Below are 12,754 nucleotides of genomic sequence, written 5' to 3' on the forward strand. Positions count from 1 at the left end.
CAAATACTTGCCGAAACATAGATCAGTCGACGAAAACATTGAATCTGATGATGTTGCCAAAGCAGCGAAGCAAAGAATTGCGTCAGTCAGTCAAGTATCTCGGCAACGTACGAGCCGAAATTCTGCTCTGAATAATACTTTTAATACTGTCGCAAAAGAATATATCTCAATATGAATAGTAAAACAGCGACTGCTGAAGAGAAGATATACAAACAAAACAGATAACATGAATACTGTATGTGTGCAATTTCGTTGTTTTTAATTGATGTGAAAAGAAATATTGGAGGACAAAATTAGAAAAACCGAAAACTTATTATAATGAAGAGACAAAGCAGTAGAAATTTCAAAAAAAAAAAAAAATAGATTCAAAGGAATAAAATTCATGAAGTAAGACAGTTCGATATTGTTTTTAAATAAAGAAAATATCAAGCACTTAACAAGGTTTGATTTCAGAACCTTTCGCTTAACAGCCAAACATCTTAACCATTACGCTAATGCAGCTCGTCATTTAACATAACTCCTGGAGGACTTTAAACTTGGACGCAAAATACCGACGAACACAGTTGGTATGACTATGAATTACTCACGTTTCGTCGAAGCACAATAGGAAATAAACAACTACTGCTGTTCTTTATTGCTATCGTCTGAATTAGGAGGCTTATTGCTTGTTTGGTTTAATTAAATAATAGAATATGAAACAAATGGTATAAAGAATGTTTTTTCCAAACTTTCTATAAAAGAAAGTCTGCTATCAAGACATTGCTTTTGTTCAATTACTTTATTTATGACTGAACGTTTCTAAAACTGAAGACACTCGTCCGTGCTGTGCACTGCAGTCGAGCTCTGGCAACGTCGCTCTCTGTTCATTGGCTGACTGTGTTTTGTGACGTCAGATGCGCAGAACGAACCTAAACTCGTAAATGACGCGCACTTTAGTGGCGCCGCTCGTGCCCTGCTTTACAATTGACTGAAGCGGGTTGTGGCGTCAACGTCGCGCAGGTGAACGGGCACGAGGTGCCGCTGACGGAGCCGAGCTACGTGTCGGTGTACGAGTGGGCGTCGCTGCTGGAGCACAGCTGCCGCGCCAACTGCTCCAAGAGCTTCAGCGAGGCGGGCGAGCTGCTGCTGCGGGCGGCGGCGCCCATCGCGCGCGGCCAGCGGCTCACCATCTGCTACTCGGACTCGCTGTGGGGCACCGCCAGCCGCAGGCAGCACCTGCGAGAGACCAAGTTCTTCTGGTGCCGCTGCGCGCGCTGCACCGACCCCACCGAGATGGGCACCTTCTTCAGCGCGCTCCGCTGTCCCCAGCCGTAAGTACATCGCCTGTCTACTCCCCTCAATGTCGTAACCTGTTTAATACACTGATGAGCCAAAACATTATGGCCATCTAATCATACAATGAAGGCTTTCACGACCGGATGGTACTGTTGTTGATAATTCTTCCGGGATATACGGCCGTGGTCCATGGAATTCTTCTATTCCCAACGTTTCGTCCAATACTACGTTGGACATCTTCAGAGGTATGGCTGGTCTTGCTGACGTGTCGGGCGTCGGAGAGCGGCCTAAATACGGAGGAAAGTGGGGGTGGTCTAGCTTGCACATAGTCGCAGAGAGAAACTAGTCAAAGATAAAATGTAACTATCGATAATAGTCCGTCATAGATTAACATCACTTATCGATTCTGTAACGCCACTGTCCATATTTCGCTTAATTTCAAGGCCTCTTCTTTTCTATTAAAATTACCTTCATGTTTATAAATTTCAATGGTCTCCCTATACAGTCGTGGATAATAGTTCGTGGTAGCACTTAAAACTGTAGTTTCAGAAAACATAAAAGTCTTTGCCGTCTGGGAAAAATAGATAAATCGGCCGTTGCAGAACATGCACTTCAGTCAGGTGACGATGTAGTTAAGTTTTCTGAATGTACAGTTTTAAGTGCTACCACGAACTGTTATCCACGACTGTATAGGGAGGATATTGAAATTTAAAAACATGAAGTTAATTTTAATAGAAAAGAAGAGGCCTTGAAATTAAGCGAGATATGGACAGTGGCGTTACAGAATCGATAAGTGATTTTTATCTATGACGGACTATTATCGATAGTTACATTTTATCCGTAACTAGTGTCTCTCTGCGACTATGTGCACCTAGACCACGTCCACTTTCCTCGATATTTAGGCCGCCCCACTCGTCAGTCGGCAGGACTCAGCAGGATCAGCCATACCTCTGAAGATGTCCAACGTACTGTTGGACGAAATGTTAGGAATAAAAGAATTCCATGGACCACGGCCATATAACCCGGAAGAATTATCAACAACATTATGACCATCTACTTAATAGCTCGTTTTTCGTCTTTGCAACGAAATATATCACTAACTCTGTGCATCACAAACCCGACAGAGTGTTGGTTTGTTTGTGGAGGTACGTGGCATTAGATGTCTGCGCACAGGTCACATAAGTCGAGTAAATAACGGGCCACTGATTTGTATACGCGGTGATAGGCCCCGATAGCGACCCAGATGGCTTCCATAGGATTTAAATCAGGCGAATTCGGCGAGTTCAGTATAATGCTACTCAAACCACTGTGGCGCGGTTCTGGTTCCCAGACACGGGCAGTTATACTGCTGAGAGATTACAAAGCCGACGGGAAAGACACACAGGAACAAGTGATTCAGATGGTTCGCAGTTGTCAGCTTGTCTGCGACTGCTACCACAAGGCCCATTCAAGCGCAGGAGAATGTCTCTTGTAGCAGAATGCTGCTCCCACCAGCGCACGGCCCACTGCACGTATCGAACCACCGTTCACCTCGATGACGGCGTGTATGTAGACGACCATCGACGTAGTGTAGCAAAAATGTGATTCACCAGAGAAGCCGACACGTTTCCGTTGATCGATGGTAGAATCCCGATTGTCCCGTGTCAACTGCAATCGTAATTGACGATGTCGTTGAGTCAACATGTGGACAAGTGAGGGTGTACTGCTGCGGAGCTCCATGTTCAACAATGTGAGAAGAACGCCGAACTCCGAAACACTTTTTCGTGCACCAGCATTGTGCTCTTTCGTCAGAGATGCCACAGACCACCATCTATCCCACTTTACAGAGCAGACAAGCCTCCGAACCCCATGTTCTGTGAAGAGTCGTAGATGTCCAACATTTGATTCTGTAGTGCTGTACGCTCGATGTTTGGTCACAGACTGTGACAGTCGATTTCGAAAGACGTTTAAAACGCCTGAGCTATGTTGGGTGTTGTTATGACCACATGAAACTACAACAGTCTGGACATAATTGTGGGTCCTATGGCTGCTCTTGGTGATGGCTCATCTGAACTACAACGTGATGAAATATTAGTTCACTTTACTACATGAAAGATAAAATCATTTACTTTCACTGACTATTAAAGCATCACTTGATGCACTAATTGACAAGCTTTGTCTTGGAGTATAGTGGAGTTGAAGAATATAAGAACAAGATTTTTTTTAACTTTACAATTCCCTTAGATGCTCACGACAGTAGCTCGTGAACATTCGACCAGCTTTGCCGTTTTCGAGTTAATCGTTCATAATAGTAGTATCCCCTTTGTCAAAGTCGCTTATATCAGTAGATTTCCCATTTGCAGCCCATGTCTTCGCTAGGGGATCCCCCATCTGGCTCTGCTGCCCTTATATACTTTTGATAACGCGTCACGTGCCTGCAACGTCAACAGGCGGCATCCAACGTCGCGGTGGGCAGTGATCACAATATTTTGACTTATTAGTGTATACTTCACGAACAGGTCCTGGTAAGTTACGAATGTAAAGAGATTATGCTGCCTTTTTCCGTTATAACTTAAGTACTGCAAGCCGGGTGGGAATGAGATGTTCTCATTCTACTAACAGACCATTGAAAGCATGTGACTGAGTACATCATAATATACTGTTAGACAAGAACTACTGAATATGTCCAGCACACGTCTAGTTTAGTTCGTATTTGGGACACAGTATGCAGAAGGTTGCTCTCGTCAAACTGCGGCCCATCGGCAGCATTCGGCCCGAATCAAGTATTCATATGGCCCTTGGTGTTCAGCCGTCATTTATCATTATACGCATGTAGCACATCCGAATCCGGAAACGTCAACGTTAAGAGCTTCTTAAGAGTGTGGTTTTGTTGCTCAGTAACACACACAGATTCTTACAGAGATAGTAATATCTTACAGAGACAGTAATATCCTAACATGCGCTAAATTTTAACAGCTGTTTCAGAAATTGACCGTGAGCTCCTCAAAGTTGGCCGCTTACCTGAAGGGCAGAGGAGCAAGTAGCCACTGCAGGGCTCGATGATGTAAGAAGGGGAATATTTTACTGTTCGTCTTCCAATGGTGACAACTCGTGGGCGTGTACCTCTCGTGCGGATCAGTTGCTATGGTACAAATTTCAAAGCAGGAGTAACATTGATTCGTGAATGCTCATTATGAAGACGGTCGTCTTCAAATGCGGTACATATTTGGAGCGAGAAATATAAACTTGAATTAAGGCCACTGTAATACAAAGCAGTTATTAGAACATTACTAAACATTTGTGACCAAGTCTCATATTGCATAATACATTTAAATGGAAGTAAAATTACTGTTATTAATCAATTAATCATCCGCTAACACAGATAACACAACAACACGTCGTCAGACAATTGTAGTGTCAGAAGTGGGTAGTTGCCGTCGGCAGAAACTGGAAAAAAAAATACAGTCGACACGAAGTTTTCTGAAAACACACCTAGTCTACTGAGCATACCAATTTATGTGAGCCACCAGTTAATAATAATAACGGCAGACATGCGTCCCGAGGCACCGCCCCACAATGTCAGTATTGGCTCTTGAGTAAAAACATTTGACGACCACTGTCCTAGATTGTACTACTAATACTAAGAGAGACGCCACATCATATGGGGAGAAATTACAGTGGGAAACCCACAGTGTTCTATCATTGGCCCACTGCTATTTCCTCTTTATGGTCATTCTATGCTATTTTGTTTGGTAAGGAGACGGAAATAGTCCTGTTTGCAGATGATACAAGTATTGTTGTCAAGCATGGCAAAGAAGCAGCAACATGAAAAGTACTAAATTATGTTTTTGATAAATTATGAACTAGTTTTGAGCAAATGGAGTAGCTTTAAACTTTGCGAAAACACAGCTCAATCCGATATTGGAGCTTCAAAAATATCTCACCTCCCATTAACGTGGTAAGCGAACAATAAATAATAAACTGGATGGAAAATTCTAAGTGAATGAAAGTGAAAAAGAAACTATATGAAAACCGCTGAAATGCTTGAGATGAGATACTTTTTCCATAAGGATGACTGTCAATTGAGGCGGTATAGAAGCCTGTGTGTTAACACATTTTGAATACTTTTATTTAATGGTGTCTTGTACGACAATACTCCGTGGTGACTCTTTACTTACGTAAAAGCTCTTCATTGCAAAAACGAAAGCAGTTAGAATTAAGTGTGACAGTCACACACAGACCTCTTTCCGGCATCTCTTAAGCAGCTATGAGCATGAATAACAGTACGTTTATTCATTTGTGGAATTCGTTCACAGCAGTAAAATCTGAGTTTGAGAATAACAGAGATATTTACGACACTAGAAAAGAAAAATGATCTGTATTACCATTGAATTTAACTTTGGCACAGAAAGGAATGATGTAGTGTCAGAGGGTAAAAGGGAATGAGGCTGTCGCTTGTGGGAAATCGATTCACATTCGATCATGCATTCGTCATCCGGTAATGGAATGAAACAGCCACATGATTCTTTACGCTTATGTAAATTTTTCTGGTTTACCTAATGTGGGTCGAGCACAGATAAACAACATTATGATGATAGACCAAAGATTAAAATTTCTGTAAAAAAACATAAATTGAGTAATGAAACGTAAAGGTGGTTCAGCACCAAAGGAAAGGCACTCGATCGAATAGGACAGAGTCTAAAGTATCGTACAAACCTAAGAACATTTCTTCCTAAAGAGAGAAGAGCATACAAGAGAAACTCCCCATAACACCATCCTCAGATTTAGAGGTAAAATGGCCCAGTGGATAGAACATCAAAATCTGGCGCACAGATCAACCACGAGAACAGTAAGAAGGTGTAGTAACTGTGAAAAGAAAAGCAAACGAAAAACAGTAAACGGTCCAACCTTAACAAGTGTAATATCGAGAGTAACGAAACAGCCTTAACGTCGTCGTGAAGTGGTTATGGTGTGTAAGTATAAACCGGGCGAGTCATGTTTAAAATACCCCGTCATGCTATTTTTGTTTTTTTTTCACAACAGTATGAACTGTCCGTCCGGTCACTGAAATGTTTTTTTTTCTCTCTTTCTGTATTCTTGGCAGTGGTAATACTATACAGTGGTTGTAGACTATGACTCATTCGGTAAGAATGTCTTACAGAAATGAAAACAATAAATAAACAAATGTGAATTATGTTATAACAAAGGAACACACGAGTCGAAACTTCCAAAACGGAACGCAACGTCGAAAACGTTAAAAACATATGTTTTGACAGAGCACAGGGAAACTGTCAGATTGTGAAACTGTTGCGTTCATTTGTTGCAGTTTAGGTGACAAACGATCATGTTTTCATCATTTCCATGCATATTCATACGAACACCTAAATCGGTAAAGGAGACATGTCGAACTTACCAGACGTACAAATTAGATGCGTCGATAGGAGATTGAAGCGGTAACGCACTTGAAAACGGGTTGCTCGCTGCCAAACGATAGCGATGATATCATGCAGTGGTGCATCCGCCAGATTTCAAATGTTTAGCTTTCAAACAGGGCGAGAAAGATGTACCCACTGTGGGACGTGGTTAAGAGTTATTGAAAAGTACAGTTATCAGTGAAGCTGGTAGAACTAACATCAATTGATAAAAGCTGGCTACACAGGGAAGCAACAAGCAAGAATGGTCCAGTCGACTGCCAGAAGTAGGTGTAAAATGCGTAAACCGCACTAATGTGGGATTCCTGCAGATCCGAGCTTCCTGCGGACTCCACGACGGCGCCATATCGTTAAGTTCGCGACAATGGTTATGATTGGGAGTCTGACTTACAGGACGTAAGACTCAGTTAAAATCTCCCCATCAAAATTTTCCGCGGATTTTGACGAAGTAAGTAAATGGCATCTTTCAGATAAAAGCGCGAGCGATCATATGTACTACCAGATGCAGACGGAGGAGCATAAAGAAAAATTAAGATGAGCCCATTAAAACGACAGCCTATATCCCGGCCATCGTCCAGCATTTCAAAGTCAGTCAACGGAATACCATCCCTAAAGAGTACGGCCATGCCATAACCGGGAAGAGAATCCACAGTAACCAGTTGCCCCACTGTGTCATAAAGAAGAGAGGGTGCTATTGCTCTCGAACACTGTAAAGGCAGAACCGCAGGCAATGTCTCCGTCAAATCATCGGAAGCCATCGGAACAGACATTTCTGAAGGTGGAGGAGAATACGCAGATGCAACATTCATTTCAACATTAACGGAACCAGCCTTGTCGTCCCCGACGAAGCAAAAACCGCAATTAAAGACAGTATTCAGAGCAGCACCACTGAAAGAAGCACCTTCCAGCACCACCTCCCCGGAGAGGCAAGACTGAGGACGGGTGGCTTCAAAATCTTCACCATCCTGAATCTGCAAGCTTTTAAATTGTACTACCGGTGCCGACGCCTTAACAGCAGCATGGGTCGCATCTGAATGTGCCGATATTTGTGGAAAGTCGCGTGAAGTGGGGCGGGGGGAAGGGGGTGGGGGTGGGAGGGGGTAATGTCTCCCTAACGACCTCTATATCTAGAGAGGTGCTGACAGCAGACTACGAAAACACTGATTCCGATAATGTCAATGCACAACGTTTTTCATAGGACGAATTTAAAACGTGGTAGGACGCGGACAATTGGATCTGAGATGGCCATTTTCATAACAAAGGAAGCAGGTTTCTTCCTGCCCTGAGTAAGCAACATGAATCCGGTAACCACAAACATTTAGGTGTGGGGGAATATACTTTTGAACACATATGTCTATGCTTCGGATACCGCTGTGGCACTGCAAGAGATTTTGTGAGGACGAGCATTCCCTGCGAATGTGATGAACGATTTCAAAGGAAGCAAGGCTGCCTTAAGAAATGAGTCGTCCACATCAGGTGGAAAAGTGTAAACACTAACTGGAATACACTCGATCGCGGCATTTGCAAGAAGGACTGGTGTATCGAAACCATCGCGACGTATAAAAATCATCTGACAACGAACGCGAGGGAGAAACCGGTCTACTTGTAAGGGTTCTTGGAACTCCACAAAAAATGCATAAAAATCAGAATCAAAAGGTATTATCGACCTGATCAGCGAAACTCGATTCGTATCGACCAACTAGTCGTGATGAATCTGGTTCAACATGACGCTACTCTTGTCAAAACTGAAACGAACATACCCCGACGATCCATATGCTTGGTAGATTCGATAGACATCATGACGAGGGCAGAGAACCCCGCCCGCAGAGATCAAACCAACAAAAATATCCGCCAGCAAGGACGATGTGGTACCGGCCGATACAGGCACAAGACTGAGTACACAGAAGTTGGACACACGCAGCGCTGCGGTAAGGCCGGAAGTGAGAACACCTTGCTCGCTCGACGCGCAGGCCGCAACTACTCAATGAGCTACGACGGCTGGTACGATAGTACGGACTGATACACGTTCCTCTGTACTTTCCGATGCACTGCACGATGTGATTTTGCTAGATAAACTTTTGTCATGAATCTGGATGAGGAATCGCCTGCCGACCTTCAAATCGCATGCCGACCTCCAAGTGCGGCGTTTCTACTTCAAGCTGCATAAATACGTAAAAGCACCAGAAGATAGGAAAATCTCGGTGCAAACCATAACCGGGATATCCAGTCTTAACAGCATAAGACTTAACAAGAAGATGTAAAATATTATAACAAAGTCACTGTATGAGTCTTATTATATGTTACAATATAAAACAGGAGGCATCAGTAGTGCAAAGAAGTAATAAATAAAGTGCCAACAAAATGCAAAATTTTAGAGCTAAAAGGTCTGCCACCTTAAAATATCAGGTAGTGCTTGAATTGATAACAGGTCTGCATCATAATGACATACGAGATGCGAACCACAAACGGAAGGTGATGACACGAATGGCAGAAGAGAGGGTAGCATACTTCTTTATGTGTTCTGCCCCCGCCCCATTGGTTATGTATGTTTTGTGTGCCCAGTCAAAGTTTGCCAAATGGAATGTTGATGTAGTTCTGTCAGCCCATTGAGGATAAACTCGAGCGCAGTTTTAAGGCATGTCATCCTCTCCACCTCTCCTAACATGTTAAACAGATGCCCACAGGTTCCCTATGAAAAAATTTTGGATTTTAAGAAACGTTAGTAATGGAGTGTACCTTAGCACGTAAATTTACATTGAGTGGCGTTTTCGAGTTCATCTGATAAAAGATATTGCAGGATGGGGAAGATGGAGAAATCGTCTGTGACAGAGCATGCTCTGTGTGAGACCGAATACGTAATAAAATTCGGCGACACGCGCTGTGTAGCGGAACTATCTCGCACGCTTGCTCAGGCATGCAATAGAAATAACAATAGTTTCAACAGGAAAGTGGAAAATTTCAAGGTAAACGGAGCCTGGATTCCCACGCTGCAGCGAACGACTGTTGTGGGTAGCAAGCGATGCAGCATAGCGGTAAGCGAAAGGCGTGTCAACTATGGCGGCACATACACGGCGAATTTTCCCGGCTACAGCTACATCACGATCTGGAGCCATGGAGAGAAGAAGATGATCCGCCTGCAAGGCGGCCACCAAGAAGAGGCGGTAGAGAGCGGCACGGCCGCCACCCCGCCCCCTCTCCTCCTACTCGAGAGGGTGAAACGGGTCGTGTCGCTGTGAAGACGCGGAATTCAACACCGGTGGCGAGCGTGGAGCTGCGAGCTGCCACCGACGACGCAGTCGCCGCCCTCAAAACTGCCATTTTTGCAGAGAGGACTGCCTGAAAAGCGGAACTGGAGGACGTCCACCGTGCGCTGCAGGCGCCATGGGGCTGACGACGGAGGTGGACACCATGATGCAGATGTACGCCCTCCGTGGTTTCCGCAGACATGCACGAGGGCATGGAGGTGGCCATAGAAGAAGAAGAGGCGCCTGCTCCAGCCGCCCCGACCCCAGCGGCCCCGCAACAGGCCGCTCCCGACGCTGTCCGCGCCCAGCAAACCACAAAGGCTGCTCCAGCTCCTGCACACGACTGTCTCCAACGGAGAGAAGCGCGAAGACACCGTTGTAGGAGATCACATCATCAATTTGGAACGGCACCTATCCTCATTACCACAATCGCTACCGAACCTCCTCTCCCAGCCAAAACCACTTTCTTCACTCAGAACCAACTGACACTGCTATGGATGGCCGTCTCCAATGAAGACCTGAAGACAATCGAATCCGTTTCAGTTTTCACCCTTGACGACTTGTACAGGATGATCAGGTCATGGACGAAATGGAATATCAACCAGGACAATAAGAGGAAAGTGTGGGCTGGACCATGCCAGCAACCCCCCCCCCCCCTCCCCCCCGCCTCCCGTCCCCATTTCGCTGCGCAGCTGCGCTAACTCACCAAATGCAGATAAATTAGCACCACATCACCCTAGGACAGTTCGTAGAAGTTTGGTTTCTTGTTTCTCACCCCGACGGGAAGAGCATTCTTCTGCTTACCCTGCACAACCCTCGATCGAGGACAGCTAGCCATTTCAGCGTCAGACTCAGAGTCTATTGTAGACAGCCACCGGCAGTGGATGGTGAACGTTTGAAAATAATTGTCACTAGTGCTGGTTAAACGGCACAAAAAAACAGACACACTACGTTACTATTGGCAAGATATTTCGAGATGAGCGCCAACAGCCTACACATAGAGATATGGCCGTGAAAACCTCGACAGTTTTATGGGTTTAAAATCGTTGCCAAGAGAGTAACGCGGGTAATGGTCACTAGCATGTGGGGACTAGAGATATTTTGTGTGTATAGTACTGGGAGTTTATAACTAAAGTGCAGGTACTCACCAGTGTGAGCTGTAATTATCTTATGGCAGCGGAACTTGGTAGATATTCTAATGCATTAATACGTAGGCTGAAAAAAAATAGTTCCAATTCTGGCCACCAGGTGCAAATCAGGCGCTGTAAAACATCTCATCGACGTCTACAGTGCTCATACTGGACAAATTGTCTATGTATCTGTTAATAATAACATCAGCATTATGCCTTTCTCACTCGTCCTGTTACATATAAAGACATTCCTATCGTCTTTCTTGCATTTACAGCGCCAAATTTGCTACTGGTGGCCAAAATTGGAACTAATGTTTGTCTGGGGTAAATCGGTCCCGTATTAACGCAAATTCCAGCCACCTGGCATGTGGTACTTGTGGACGCAGCTTGAAGTGCGCGGTGTGGATGTCCCAGGGGCTGCGGGGGCGTGTGCGTGCCGGCGGAGGAGAGCCTGCAGCAGGAGCCGGAGGACGAGCAGGAGGAGCCGCCCTGGTGGTGCCGCTCCTGCCAGCAGCCCATGGCCGCCGCGCAGGTCAGTCAGCCTGCAGCTGCGGCAAGTGCAGCCACAGACAGCCACATGTTCTTTTAGCAGTTCGCGTCATTTTTCACAGCCACTTTCTTCTTCTGTAAACTTATTGTGATCCTCAGATACTTTTTTTTGCTATCATATCTCTGGTTTGATACCTTGTAACAAACGAAAACCATACAACTACTACAATCATTTAGCTGAGAATGACAGAAGGAAACATTATTGAAGTTACACAAATAAATAAATTCTAGCAATAAAAACTGATTACATTAAAAAAGACTCCACTTAATCTAATTCTAAATTAATCATTTGGTCCGAGAATCAGCACACAATATATTCGTTTTATGAAAACACAGACTCGTGCAGTGGTTCTCCATGACACACACTGGTGGTTCCTAGATAGGTTGTGAGCGGGTGGGTGCTATTCTGTCATTCTGCACAACGGATTAATCTGAGATGTATCCTTTACCCTGTGGCTCCTGCAAGATGCAATTTCCACCCCCACATTACTACAGAAGTCGGACAGCCACTCCTAACGTTCTAAAGAGAAATGCCTGAAAAACTTCCAGCAATAAATATCTTCTGGAGTCGTCCTCTGTAAGGAAGTGACACAAAAATTCACAAAATTTCTTACGTAACTAGTGCTGGAGCATTGCTAGTTAGTATAAGAAAAACATGAAACTATCGAAAATTATTATTTATTTTGCAAAAATTATTAGAAATCACAATGACATTTTTAGTTATGAACTGAACAAGTGAATGTGAAGTTACCTCTTAAGGATAGGATTCGCTAATGAAATTTCTATGCAAAGTTTAAGATTGTTATTGACTTGGCAGAATGGTTGAGAGCCGCGCCTACTCACCTTGAATAATTATCCGTTAGAATGCTGTTAGGTATGGTCGAGACTGTCGCATGTGAAATGCAGTGAAGTGTACTGTTGTGGAGGAAATATGGGGCTCCCAAGAGCTGTAGTTTACAATACTGTAAGCTGTGATGACTGCTGTCTGCGCCGCTCGCTGCTGACAAATAAGATAACTCTCGTTCTATCTGGATTGACCTTCACCAATCAAACTCTCCCTACGCCTATATGAAGCCAAGGACTCCTATTCGCCTCTAGTCTAACTATTGGCGTGGTACACCGGTCAGATAACTACTCAAAAATT

The 12,754-nt window shown here is 44.3% G+C and overlaps 1 protein-coding gene across 3 annotated transcripts in view; it reads left to right on the top strand.

Moving 5' to 3' along the window:
- The window catches only part of LOC126334634 (SET domain-containing protein SmydA-8), a 280,691-nt gene that overhangs the window by 161,702 nt on the left and 106,235 nt on the right, over positions 1-12,754 (top strand). For all 3 annotated transcript variants that reach the window (XM_049997070.1, XM_049997072.1, XM_049997071.1), the window contains 2 exons: positions 1,000-1,310; positions 11,476-11,593. In XM_049997070.1, coding sequence (XP_049853027.1) covers positions 1,000-1,310; positions 11,476-11,593 — 429 coding nt within the window. The remainder of the gene's footprint in view (positions 1-999; positions 1,311-11,475; positions 11,594-12,754) is intronic.

Source organism: Schistocerca gregaria, chromosome 2 (assembly GCF_023897955.1).
Source record: "Schistocerca gregaria isolate iqSchGreg1 chromosome 2, iqSchGreg1.2, whole genome shotgun sequence".
In the NCBI taxonomy this organism is placed as follows: domain Eukaryota; kingdom Metazoa; phylum Arthropoda; class Insecta; order Orthoptera; family Acrididae; genus Schistocerca; species Schistocerca gregaria.